The sequence below is a fragment of the Hylobates moloch genome, unplaced genomic scaffold (assembly GCF_009828535.3).
Source record: "Hylobates moloch isolate HMO894 unplaced genomic scaffold, HMol_V3 SCAFFOLD_1, whole genome shotgun sequence".
NCBI lineage: Eukaryota > Metazoa > Chordata > Mammalia > Primates > Hylobatidae > Hylobates > Hylobates moloch.
The window spans coordinates 96,346,873-96,360,554 of NW_026652276.1; the positions used below are offsets into that span (position 1 = coordinate 96,346,873).

Sequence of the window (13,682 nt, forward strand, 5' to 3'; positions counted from 1 at the left end):
AAATGCATTAAGTGACCTAAAAGAATGGAAGAAGAAAGAAGAAGAAGAAAAGAAATGAGGCATCTCATCACTGCAATTTTTGAAATTCTTCCATTAAAGCTGTAATGTTTTTCTTTTGTGTGTGTCGTGTGTGTGTGTGTGTGTGTGTGTGTGTGTGTGTGTGTGTGTTTGTCTGGGACAGGGTCTTGCTCTATTGCCCAGGCTGGAGTACAATGGTGCGACCATAGCTCACTGCAGCTTCAACCTCCTAGGCTCAAGCAATCCTCCCACCTCAGCTTCCCAAGTAGCTAGGACAACAGGTGCACACTACATTGAACAGTTAATTTAAGAAAATTTTTTTTTTGTAGAGATGGAGTCTCACTATGTTCCTATGCTGGCCTTGAACTCCTGGCCTCAGGTGATCCTCCCACCTTGGCCTCCCAAGAAGTCACTGGGATGACAGGCATGAGCCACCATGCCTGACTTAACTGTGGATTTTTAAGGATGAGGAGTTGCCAAGCTCCTCACTCAGCCATTTCTGAAGACACATGCTATGGGGGATCATTCTGAAGAGATACTGAGCAAAGAAAAGCTCTAGCCATTGGTAGATGAGGCACAGGAGTCAAGAGAGAAAAGGTACACTACTGAAAATGGCCATAGTGAATAAGACCCCTGCATCCGCAGGAAATTGTAGATTCCTCTCTTGAAGAACTGACCCAAGAAAAAGACACACAATCTTGGTGTACCCAATGAAAAAGTTGGTTTAGGCTGGGCACGGTGGCTCACGCCTGTAATCCCAGAACTTTGGGAGGCCTAGACAGGCAGATCACTTGAGGCCAGGAGTTCGAGACCAGCCTGGCCAACATGGTGAAACCCCATCTCTACTACAAATACAAAAATTAGCCGGGTGTGGTGGCATCCAACTGTAATCCCAGCTACCTGGGAGACTGAGGCAGGAGAATTGCTTGAACCTGGGAGGTGGAGGCTGCAGTAAGCCAAGATCATGCCACTGCACTCCAGTCTGGGTGCTAGAGCAAGACCTATCTCAGGCTGCTAAAAAAAAAAAAAAAAAAAAGAGGGAAAGAAAGGAGGGAACTGAAGGAAAGGAAGGAAAGGAGAGGAAAGGAGGAGGAAAGAAGGAAGGAAAGGAGGGAAAGGAAGGGAAAGAGGGAGGGAGGGAGGAAGGAAAGAAGGAAGGAGAAAGGAAGGAAGGGAGGGAGGGAGGGAGGAAAGGAAGAAAGAAGGGAGGGAGGGAGGGAGGGAGAGAGGGAAGGAAGGAAGGAACCTATCACCTTAAAATAAAGTCCAGTGTTTGACAAAATGATACCATACAACGCACCACTTATAAGGTTCCAATTAGCTTTTCACAGTATACTTAAAAAAAATTAAAAGAATAATACAGCATGGTCTATAAATCAAGTGCACAAGCTCTATGAATTAATACAAAAGGGCCATCTGTGTATAATCACCACCACAAGGTCAGGAAATATTTCTAGCACATTAGTAGCCTCCCTGTGCTTTCTCCCAATTTCTGCTCTCCTTCATCCGCAAAGGGAGGATTTCTAATTGCGCAGATAAGTTTTGCATGTTTTTGAGTATATATTCTTCTCTGTCTGGCTTTCTTGCAAATAATGTTTGAGATACATCCATACTGCATGCTGTTACAATTCTTTGTTGTATATAATCCACTATATGAATATAACATAAATTATTCCTTCTTCTGTTGATAGACATTTGAGTATGTGGCAGTTTAGGTTACTGTGGATAATGCTATCGTGAACATTCTTGTGCAAGTCTTTGGTGTACTCATTTTAGTTGGATACATTCTAGGAGTGGAAATGCTGAGTCATGGGGTAAGCATATGCTCCATTTTGGCAGAAAACACTAAACAAATTTTCCAAACTGTACCAATTTACACTCCCATCTGCAGTGTAGGATAGTATGTTGCTTCACGTCCTTATGGGAACACAATCATGCTCATTCATTTATATACTGTCTATAGATTCTGATACAGTTTGGCTGTGTCCCCACCAAAAATCTCATCTTGAATTGTAATCCCATAATCCCCACGTGTCAAGAGCGGGATAGGTGGAGGTAATCGGATCATGGGTGCAGTTTCCCCCATTCTGCTCTCGTGGCAGTGAATGAATCTTGAGGTTTCCGATGGTTTTATAAGCAGTGGCATTTCCCCTGCTTGCACTCACTCCATCCTGCCTCCTGAGAAGGTGGCTACTTCTCCTTTGCCTTTCGCCATGACAGTAATTTTCCTGAGGCCTTCCCAGCAATGTGGAACTGTGAGTCAATTAAACCTCTTTCCTTTATAAATTACCCAGTCTCAGGCATTTCTTCCTAGCAGTGTGAAAGCAGACTAATACAGTTGCTTTCATGCTACAATGGTATAGCTGAATAGTTGCAACAGAAACCACATGGCCCACAATGCTAAAATATTAACTACTTAGCTCTTTAAATTTGCTGAGCCCTAATTATCTTGGCTCACTGCAACCTCCGCCTCCCGGGTTCAAGCGATTCTCAGGCCTCAGCCTCCTGAGTAGCTGGGATTACAGGCTTGCAACCCCATGCCTGGCTAATTTTTGTATTTTTAGTAGAGATGGGGTTTCCCCATGCTGACTAGGCTGGGTTTGTTTTTGTTTTTGTTTTTGCAACAGGGTTGCTCTCTGTTGCCCAGGCTGGAGTACAATAGCATAAACACAGTTCTCTGCAGCCTTGACCTACTGGGTTCATCAATCCTCCCATCTTGGTATTCCAAGTACCTGGGACCTGGTAAACCCAAGACCACCACACCTAGCTAATTTTTTTATATTTAATTTTTTGCAGAGATGAGAATCTCACCATGTTGCCCAGGCTGGTCTCGAAATCCTAGGCTCAAGTTATCCTCCCACTTTGGCCTTCCAAAGTGCTGGCAATACAAGCATGAGCCACTGCGCCTGGCTGAGCTTTTTACTTCTTGTCTAATATATTTTAGACCATAAGTTTTCTTCAAAACACGGCATTACACGTATCTCATAAATATAATAGGCTATATTTTCATTATCATGTAATTCAAAATATCTTCTAATTTTCATTGTGATTTCTTCTTACACTGGGTGCAGAATCCCACCTATGTTTATTACATTTGTTGACCATGTTCTTCCAATCTTCTATATTCATACAAGTGTGTGTATGTGTTGCTCTTTCAGTTACTGAAACAAGTCTTAAAAATCCCTACTATAATGGTGGATTTGTCCAATTCTGTTTTCAGATCTGCCAATTTTTGCTTTGTATATTTTTCTATCATGTTACTAAGTATACAGGGATTAGCACTATTTTATCTTCTCAGTGCACTGAATCTTTTATCATTATGAACTCTTTATCAATGCTTCTGGCTGGAGTTTCTATCAGTTTTATCTGATATTACACAGATATATCAGCTCTTTGTGTGTGTGTGTGTGTGTGTGTGTGTGTGGCTTGCTATTTGCATGATGTACCTTTTTTCCTTCCTGACAAAATTTTTTAAATCTTTATTTTACCTTCATTTTTAAGCCTATTTACACTAGGTATAGAATTGTAGATGAGTAGGTAAAAACACTACTTAGCAATTAAAAAGGAATGAATTACTGATATATGCAACAACAGGGATGAATCTCAAAAACATTACCTTTCACAAAAGAATTCCGGTACAAAGAATACATACAGTATGTATAATTCCATTTATATGAAATGACAGAGTCAAAAAAAGCAGATTAGTGGTTTCCTTAGGCCTGGAGTGGGGTAAGGACTGACTGCAAAAAGGCACAAGGGAATCTTTTTGGAGTGATAGAAAATGTTCTCTATCATAATTCAGGTGGTATATTCATTTGTCAAAACTCACTGGACTATACATTAAAAAAAAACTACAGAGGTTGATGCATAATAAAAATTATTACTGTTGGCCAGGAGCAGTGGCTCATGCCTGTAATCCTAGCACTTCGTGAGTCAGAGGCAATTGGATCACTTGAGCCCAGCAGTTCAAGACCAGCCTTGCCAAGCAACACTGTGAGACCCTTTCTAATTAAAGAAAAAAAAAAATTAATGCAGCTAATAAAAACAAAACTCTATATACCTGAAAAAAGTTCTCATGATGGGTGCAGAGTATAAATACTTGTCTAACAAAATATATCTCCAAAGTCAGTAATTTTCCAAAAGGAATTAGTTGTTCTTAAAGAAACTGTTCAAGTATATTTAAGATCCAACTAAAAAACAACTGTAACATTAATTGGATACACATGTACAGAAAATTTTGAAATGATCGTAAATACAAGTTATAACTAAGATTTAAAATTGCCTGAATCCAATAAATTATGGCTACAATCACTACCAAGTTAGAATACATTATTAATAAAATCTTAAAAATTAGTCCTTCTTTTGCACTCATAATTTGCATGGCTTGAGCAATTTTATTACTCTTAATTTGACCTAATAAAATTTGCTCAATTTTAAATGCTCTGAAAGCCAAATACACAGTTGACTCTTGAGCAACACTGATTTGAACAGCGTGGGTCCACTTATTTGCAGATTTTCTTCCACTTGTATCACTCCTGAGACAGCAGGACTGCACAAGGCTTTCAGGAGCCTATCCCTTGCACCAGTGTGCCATGAATGTGTGATGTGGAGTCAAAGGAGATTATTTTGGACCTTTAAGATTTAATGACTGCCCTGCTGGGTTTTGGACTTGTGTGGGACCTGTCGCGCCTTTCTTTTGGCCAATTTCTCCCTTTTGGAACAGGTGTATATATATCCAATGTGTGTACCCTCATTGTATCTTGGGAATAATTAACTTGTTTTTGACTTTACAGGCTCATAGGTGGAAGGGACTAGACTTGTCTCAGATAAGACTGGACTTTTGAGTTAATGCTGCAATGAGTTAAGACTTTGGGGACTGTTGGGAAGGCATAATTGTCTTTAGCAATGTGAGAAGGACAAGAGATTTGGGAGGGGCTGGGGCGAATAGCATGGTTTGGATCTGTGTCCCTGCCCAAATTTCATATTCGACTGTAATCCCCAATGTTGGAGATTGGGCCTGGTGGGAGGTAACTGGATCATGGGGGTGGTATTTCATAAATGATTTAGCACAATCCCCTCTGGTTGCAACAGTGAGTTCTTGTGAGATCTGGTTGTTTAAAAGTGTGTGGCACCTCTTCCCCAACTCCTCTTGTTCCTGCTCCAGCCATGTGAGACAAGCCTGCTTCCCCTTCTCCTTCTGTCATGATTATAAGTTTCCTAAGGCCTCCCCAGAAGCAGAGGCCGCTATGTTTCCTATACAGCCTGCAGAATTGTGAACCAATTAAACCTCTTTTCTTTCTTTACAAATTACCCAGTCTTGGGCATTTCTTTACAGCCAGTGGAGAACGAACTAACATAAGGACCAACCCTTCTTCTTCCTCCTCCTCTTCAGCCTACTCAATGTGAGGATGATGAAGATGAAGACCTTTAGAATGGTCCACTTCCACTTAAGGAACAGTAAATATATTTTCTTTCTCTTCCTTATGATTTTCTTAATAACACTTCTTTTCTGTAGCTCACTTTATTGTAAGAATACAGTATACAAAACATACAATATATAACACATGTGTTGACTGTTTATGTTATCAGTAAGGCTTCCAGTCAACAGTAGGCTATTTGCATTTAAGTTTTGGTGGAGTCATTTTTCTTTTTCTTTTTTTTGAGACAGAGTCTTGCCCTGTCGCCCAGGCTGGAGTGCAGTGGCGCAATCTCGGCTCACTACAACCTCTGCCTCCCAGGTTCAAGTGATTCTCCTGCCTCAGCCTCCCAAGTAGCTGGGACTACAGGCATGCACCACCACGCCCAGCTAATTTTTGTATTTTTTAGTAGAGACGGGGTTTCACCATGTTGGTCAGGCTGGTCTCGAACTCCTGACCTCGTGATCCACCCACCTCTGCCTCCCAAAATGCTGGGATTACAGGAGTGAACCACCACACCTGGCCTGGGGGAGTCATTTTTGTAAGGTCAAATGTAATTTACTCTCTACTACAAAAATCATCTTTGTAAACACAAAATATTATCAATGGGAGAAAACAAAACCAGTATAACCTCTTCCATGGAATTTGTAATTGGAAAAAATGAACATAAGGATTCTACACCTCAGCATGAATTTTTTCCTTTTAGCCCAAGTGTAAATGTGAATTCGAATTTAACAGGAAATTTCATAAACATTTAAGAATGTTACAGAAATGCAAGCACTATTTCCTTTACAAATCAATAAAATTCCCCAAAACTTTAAAAACTGTAGAACAGGCCGGGCGCACAGACTCACGCCTGTAATCCCAGCACTTTGGGAGGCTGAGGCGGGCAGACCACCTGAGGTCGGGAGATCAAGACCAGCCTGACCAACGTGGAGAAACTCTATCTCTAAATGGAGATCTCCCTTTAGCATCTCCCTGCTAAAAATACAAAATTAGCAGGGCGTAGTGGCACATGCCTGTAATCCCAGCTACTTGCTCAGGAGGCTGAGATGGGAGAATCGTTTGAACCCAGGAGGTGGAGCTTGTGGTGAGCCGAGATTACGCCATTGCACTCCAGCCTGGGCAATGAGCGAAATTCCATCTCCAAAAAAGAAAAAAAAAAACAAAAAACAAAACTGTAGAACAAAAAAATACGTGTTCCAAAATTCCCCTCAAGGCTAAGCCAGAATCTTCTGGCAAAAAAGAAATTAAGCATCATGGGAGGACGAGACTGGTTCAGCATCACCTGCGGTATTTCAGATCACAAAGGCCTAGTGGAGCACTCCTTTATAATTGCCATGCCTTCAAAAACTGATTGTGACACTGTCTCTTATGACTCAATGACTGCATATTAACAGCGTCTTGCCAGCAAATTAATAGCTTATTAATCCAGTTGTAATGAATGAGTCTTACACTTCATTCATGCCAGCAATATCATTATCTGATATAATTCTAGTCTAACTAGTCTTTTTATGTCTAAAAATGAAACGTCCCTGGATTCTAAATGGTACAAAATAGATTCATTTCAAAAGATATAGCTGCGATACTAAAAGGAAAAGCCACAGGGAAAGAGATAAAGTGAGAGCAAACAACTTACCTTGTCCCCGATGGCAGTGAAAGTTGTTCAAGTGAATTACCTCTTCATTGTTGTTTCCCTCTTCCATTTTCAAATGCACACATGCACATACGGGACTGCTAATATCTAAACATGGTGACCATCTGTTTCAAAAGGTCTGAAAAGGAAGCAAAGAGGAACAGTAAGAATGAGGGAGTATCAAAACTCTTGCCATGTAACTGGTCAAAGGAACATCTGAAGCTTATGCTGAAAGCATTCTTTAGAAAACATATCCAAGGAGAGATTCACATTTTTTTTTTTTTTTTTTTTTTTTTTTTTTGAGAGAGTCGTCTGTCACCAGGTGAGTGCAGTGGGAATCTCGGTCATGCACGCCATTCTCCTGCCTCAGCCTCTCCGAGTAGCTGGGACTACAGGCGCCCGCCACCACGCCCGGCTAATTTTTTGCATTTTTAGTACAGACGGGGTTTCATCATGGTCTCGATCTCCTGACCTCGTGATCCGCCCGCCTCGGCCTCCCAAAGTGCTGGGATTACAAGCGTGAGCCACCGCGCCTGGCTGAGAATTCACACCTTGATACAAATATGCTAACAAAGAAATGGGCTAAGGGTATTAATAGGCAATTCAATTCACAAAAAAGAAAACACAGAAGATGCTCAACCTCACTAATAATCAGGGAAAGGCAAATCAGAAAATGAATTATGTTTCAGCCAGATGCAGTGGCTCACGCCTACAATCCCAGCACTTTGGGAGGCCGAGGCGGACAGGTCACGAGGTTAGGAGTTCGAGACCAGCCTGACCAACATGGTGAAACCCCAACTCTACTGAAAATATAAAAATTAGCCGGGAGTGGTGGCATGAGCCTGTAATCCCAGCTACTCCGGACACTGCCGCAGGAGAATCGCTTGAACCTGGGAGGCTGAAGTTACAGTGAGCCAAGATCGTGGCACTGCACTCCAGCCTGGGAAACAGAGCGAGACTCTACCTCAAAAAAAAAAAAAAAAAAAAGAATTATGTTTCAAACCACTGGGGTGGCAAAAAAGGCAAGTATGTAAGACATGGGAAATCTTATACATTGCTGGTTTGGAGAGTAGCTTGGAAAAGATATTCTGAATAGCAATTAGCAATACGCCCTAAATTACAAATGTACATTCCCTGTGACTTAGCAATTCCACTTCCAGGTATATTAGCTAAAGAAACCTCTGTGTGTTCTTCAAGAAATATACATAATAGAATATACGGACAGGGATGGTCATTACAGCAAATATGTAATAAAAGCAATTGGAAATGACCTTATTGGACATCAGTAAAGGAATAAAATTCATATGATACAACACAGTTAAATTAACTAATGTTAAATGAAAATAAGTGTGATACCATTTATGTAAGTTCATACACAAATTTAAAATACATTATATTTAAATATTAAATTAAAAAATACAGCCAGGCGTGGTGGCTTACACCTGTAATCCCAGCTCTTAGGGAGGCCGAGGTGGATGGATCACCTAAGGTGAGGAGTTCGAGACCAGCCTGGCCAACATGGTGAAACCCCATCTCTATTAAAAACATACACACAGGCTGGGTGCGGTGGCTCACGCCAGTAATCCCAGCACTTTGAGAGGCAGAGGCGGGCGGATCACGAGGTCAGGAGATCGAGACCATTCTGGCTAACATGGTGAAACCCCGTCTATACTAAAAAATATAAAAAATTAGCTGGGCATGGTGGCAGGTGTCTGTAGTCCCAGCTACTTGGGAGGCTGAGGCAGGAGAATGGCGTGAACCCAGGAGGCAGAGCTTGCAGTGAGCCGAGATTGTGCCACTGCACTCCAGCCCGGGCGACAGAACGAGACTCCATCTCAAAAAAAAAAAAAAAACCACATGCAGACACAGCCAGGCGCAGTGGCTCACGCCTGTAATCCCAGCACTTTGGGAGGCCGAGGTGGGTGGATCATGAGGTCAGGAGATTGAGGTAATCCTGGCCAACACGGTGAAACCCCATCTCTACTAAAAATTTAAAAAATAACAATTAATAAATAATAAAAATACAAAAATCAGCAGGGTGTGGTGACGGGCGCCTGATATCCCAGCTAGTCGGGAAGCTAAGGCAGGAGAATCGCATGAACCCGGGAGGCAGAGGTTGCAGTGAGCCGAGATCACACCACTGCACTCCAGCTTGCATGACAGAACAAGACTCTGTCTCAAAAAAAAAAAAAAAAAAAAAAAAATTAAAAATACAGTATGCGTAAGAATGACCTCGGCAACTTCAGGACAGTCACTATTTCTGGGTAAGGGAGAATGAAAAGGAACTTGAACTTGAGTTACATATAACATCTTTTTTCTTTCTTTTAAAGATATTTAAAGCAAACAAGGCAAAACATGAACATATGTTAAATCTGGGTAGCAGACTTGGGTAGTAGACTTACATTTTTGAAATCCATCCCTCTCTTCCTTTAAAAAGAAGTATCATGGTGTTAAAGCCAAGACATTACATCTCCATGGACCAGCAATGGAACAGAAACACAGAAGTTAGTGATGGGGCCAAAGCTGCAGAATTACTGAACTCTGGGGACAGGAAACAGAAATATTTGGGAAATGGACTCATATGAGAGTAATGGGGACAAAAACAACAACAACCCATGTCTATTATGGAAGGAGAAAAGGTGGGTACCAATGAGGGAGGGGGTAGATTAACTGTTAAGTGACATGAGGGAACCTTTCCGGGTTAAGTCATGCTCCACATATTGATTGTGGTGGTAGTCACCTGGGTACATGCATTTGTCAAAACTCACTGAACTATATACTAAAATGGATAGATTTTATTTTAATTATATATCAATAAAGATCTCTTTGAGGGCTGGGAGTGATGGCTCATACCTGTAATCCCAGCACTTTGAGAGGCTGAGGCGGGCAGATCACTTGAGGTCAGGAGTTCGATACCAGCCCGACCAACGTGGTTAAACCCCATTTCTACTAAAAATATAAAAATTAGCCAGGTGTGGTGGCAGGCACCTGTAATTCCAGCTACTTGGAGGGCTGAGGCAGGAGAATAGCTTGAAGCCAGTAGGCGGAGGTTGTAGTCTTTTTTCTTTTTGAGCCAGAGTGTCTCTGTGTCATCCCGGCTGGAGAGCAGCTGCACGATCACGGCTCACTGCAGCCTTGAACCCCTGGGCTCAAGCAATCCTTCTGCCTCAGCCTCAGAGTAGCTGGGACTACAGGCATGCACCACCATGCCTAGCTAAATTTTTAAAAATTTTTTGTAGAGACAGGGTCTCACTATGTTGCCCAGGCTGGTTTGGATATCCCGGTCTCAAGCATTCCTTCTGCCTTGGCTTCCCAAAGTGCTGGGATTACAGGTGTGAACCACCAAGCCCAGCCTGTATCAATAAAGATTCAAAAAAATAAAACAGACAGCAAGGCACGACGGCTCATGCCTGTAATCTCAGCACTTTGGGAGGCCGAGGCAGGTGGATCATTCGAGGTCAGGAGTTTGCGACCAGCCTGGCCAACATGGCGAAACCCTGCTTCTACTAAAAATATGAGAAACTAGCCAGGTGTGGTGGCAGGTGCCAGTAATCCCAGCTACTTGGGAGGCTGAGGCAGGAGAACTGCTTCAACCCGGGAGACAGAGGTTGTAGAGTAAGCTGACATCGCGCCATTGCACTCCAGGTTGGGAGACAACAGCAAAACTCTGTCCCAAAAGAATAAATTAATTAAAAAAAAAAAAAGATAAGTATCCGTTCAAGCCAGCAATGGTGTGGTGAAACTATACTGGCTATTGGACAGTAGTAAAAATAAAACCACACATAAATATGTCATAAGGTAAAACATTAAAATTGCGAAAACTACCAGAGGTAAAACAAACATAAAAATAGACTCTTCAGGCTGGGCGCGGTAGCTCACACCTGTAATCCCAGCACTTTGGGAGGCTGAGGAGGGCGGATCACTTGAAGTCAGGAGTTCGAGACTAGCCTAGTCAACATGGCAAAATGCCGTCTCTACTAAAAATACAAAAATCAGCTTGGTGTGGTGGTATGCACCTGTAATCCCAGTTATTCAGGAGGTTGAGGCAAGAGAATTGCTTGAACCCGGGAGGCAGAGGTTGCAGTAGGCCAAGATTGTGCCACTGCATTCCAGCCTGGGCAACAGAGCAAGACACCGTCTCAAAAAAAAAAAAAAAAAAAGACTCTTCGTAAGAAGCAATTAACACTAAAGTAATAAAATATGATCTTTAAGTAATAGAGAAAAAATAATTGTAAACTTCAAATTCTATTATCCCTTAAATTATTTTTCAAGAGTAAGGGTAGGGGCTGGGTGCAGTGGCTCATGCCTACAATCCCACCACTTTGGGAAGCCAAAGCGGGACAATCACTGGAGGTCAGAAATTCGAGACCAGCCTAAGCAAACTTGGTGAGACCCCATCTCTACAAAAAACTGAAAAAAATTAGTTGGGCATGGTGGCACACATCTGTGATCCCAGCTACTCTGGAGGCTGAGGCTAGAGGATTGCTTGAGCCCATGAGTTCCAAGGTTACAGTGAGCTATGACCAACCCACTGCACTCCAGCCTAGGAATCAGAGCAAGACTCTCTTAAAAAAAAAAAAAAAAAAAAAAAAGGATGGGATAAAACAATTTTTACACATTCAAAGACTAAGAGAGTTTACCTCCCACAGATACTCAAAGAGCTATTAAAAAAATGAACTTCAAGACCAGGCATGGTGGCTTACGCCTGTAATCCCAGGACTTCGGGAGGTCGAGGCCAGTGGATTGCTTAAGGTCAGGAGTTGAGACCAGCCTGGGCAACACAGTGAGGACTATCTATCTAAAAATACAAAAATTAGCTGGGTGTGGTAGCAGGTGGGAACCTGTAATCCCAGCTACTTGGGAGGCTGAGGTAAGAGAATTGCTTGAGCTTGGAAGGTGGAGGTTGCAGTGAGCTCAGATCGTGCCACTGCACTCCGGCCTAGGCAACAGGGTGAGACTCTATCTCAAAAAATAAAAAATAAGGCATGGTGGTGCATGCCCGTAGTCCCAGCTACTCAGGAAGCTGAAGCAGGAGGACTGCTTGAGCCCAGGAGTTTGACACTGCAGTGTGCCACCATCATGCCACTGCACTCCAGCCAGGGTGAGAGCGAGACCCTGCCTCTGAAACAAACAAAAAGCATGAAAAAGAAACATGGGGCTGGCATGGTGGCTCGCACCTGTAATCCCAGCACTTCGGGAGGCTGAGGCGGGCAGACTGCCTGAGCTCAGGAGTTTGCGACCAGCCTGGGCAACACAGTGAAACCCTGTCTCTACTAAAATACAAAAAAAAAAAATTAGCCAGGCGTGGCAGTACGTGCCTGTGATCCCAGCTATTCAGGAGGCTGAGGCAGGAGAATTGCTTGAACCCGGGAGGCAGAGGTTGCAGTGAGCAGAGATCGCACCATTGCAGTCCAGCCTGAGCGACAGAGTGAGACTCCATCTCAAAAAAAAAAGAAAGAAAGAAAGAGAAACATGAATCCAGGCTGGGCACAATGGCTCACACTGGTAATCCAGGAAACCAATCCTTGGGAGACCAAGGTGGGAGAATTGCTTGATGCTAGGGGTTCAAGACCAGCCTGGGCAATATAGCTAGACCCTGTCTCTACAAAAAATAAAAATTAAAAAATTAGCTGCGCGGGGTGGCATGTACCTATAGTTCTAGCTACTCAGGAGTCTGAAGCAGGAGGATCTCCTGAACCCAGGAGTTTGACGTTGCAGTGAGCCATGAGTGTGCCACTGCATTCCAGCCTGGGTGACAGAGTGAGACACTGCCTCAAAAAACTAAAAAACAAACAAAAAAATCCTTGAGTCTAGAGAGATGAGTGGTGCTCTAAACTGTGTCACGCCTGGCCTCCAAATTCCTATATTGAAGCTCTGACCTCCAATATAATGGTATTTGGAGATGGAGTCTGTGGGAGGTGATTAGAATTAGATGAAGTCATGGAGGTTGGGCCCTCATGATGGCTGGGCACTCTAAGAAGAGATCTAGAGAACTTGCTTTTTCTCTCCATCATGTGAGAACACAGGGAGAAGGCAGTTAGTTGTCTGAGATCCAGGAAGAGAGAAATAACCAGAATCCAACAATGCTGAAACTCTATTCTCAGACTTCCAAATTCCAGAACTGTGAGAAAATAAATTTGTTTTAAATGTCACCCAGCTGATGCTATTTTGTTAGTCTATGGTATCAGTCAGCTTGAGCTGACTAATACAGGTGGAATTACAGAAACAACACATATAGCACAGAAAATAATGAAACAGGGTCTTAAGTTCAGGTAACAAATGTCTGTGGCACAACTTTTTAAAAATGTTTAAAAGGTGAAACTAAAATTCTATACAACTATAAAGGGTGCGTGTGTATGTTCAGAGATGGATATTCACCAGATAGTTGTACAATGACAATGTCCTTGGGTCCTGTTCCACAGGCTAACAGAGAGAATAAAATTACAAGCCAAAATGAGGATGCTACTATGTATGAACCATTTTTCTTATCACTCTACATGCATAACACATCTAATCCTAACAACAACCCTATAATCCTGGCATGATTATTAACCTTATTTTACAGAGACTTTGGTTCTGGCCATGACAAAGTATTAATAGCCTATAGTAGA

General features: G+C 42.5%; 1 protein-coding gene across 1 annotated transcript in view; it reads right to left on the reverse strand.

Moving 5' to 3' along the window:
• LOC131384021 (E3 ubiquitin-protein ligase RNF216-like) overlaps positions 1-13,682 on the reverse strand; it is a 43,517-nt gene that overhangs the window by 14,698 nt on the left and 15,137 nt on the right. The window contains exons 2-3 of the mRNA XM_058442464.1: positions 9,474-9,541; positions 7,075-7,210 (exon numbers count right to left, since the gene is read on the reverse strand). Coding sequence (XP_058298447.1) covers positions 7,075-7,141 — 67 coding nt within the window. The 5' untranslated portion in view covers positions 7,142-7,210; positions 9,474-9,541. The remainder of the gene's footprint in view (positions 1-7,074; positions 7,211-9,473; positions 9,542-13,682) is intronic.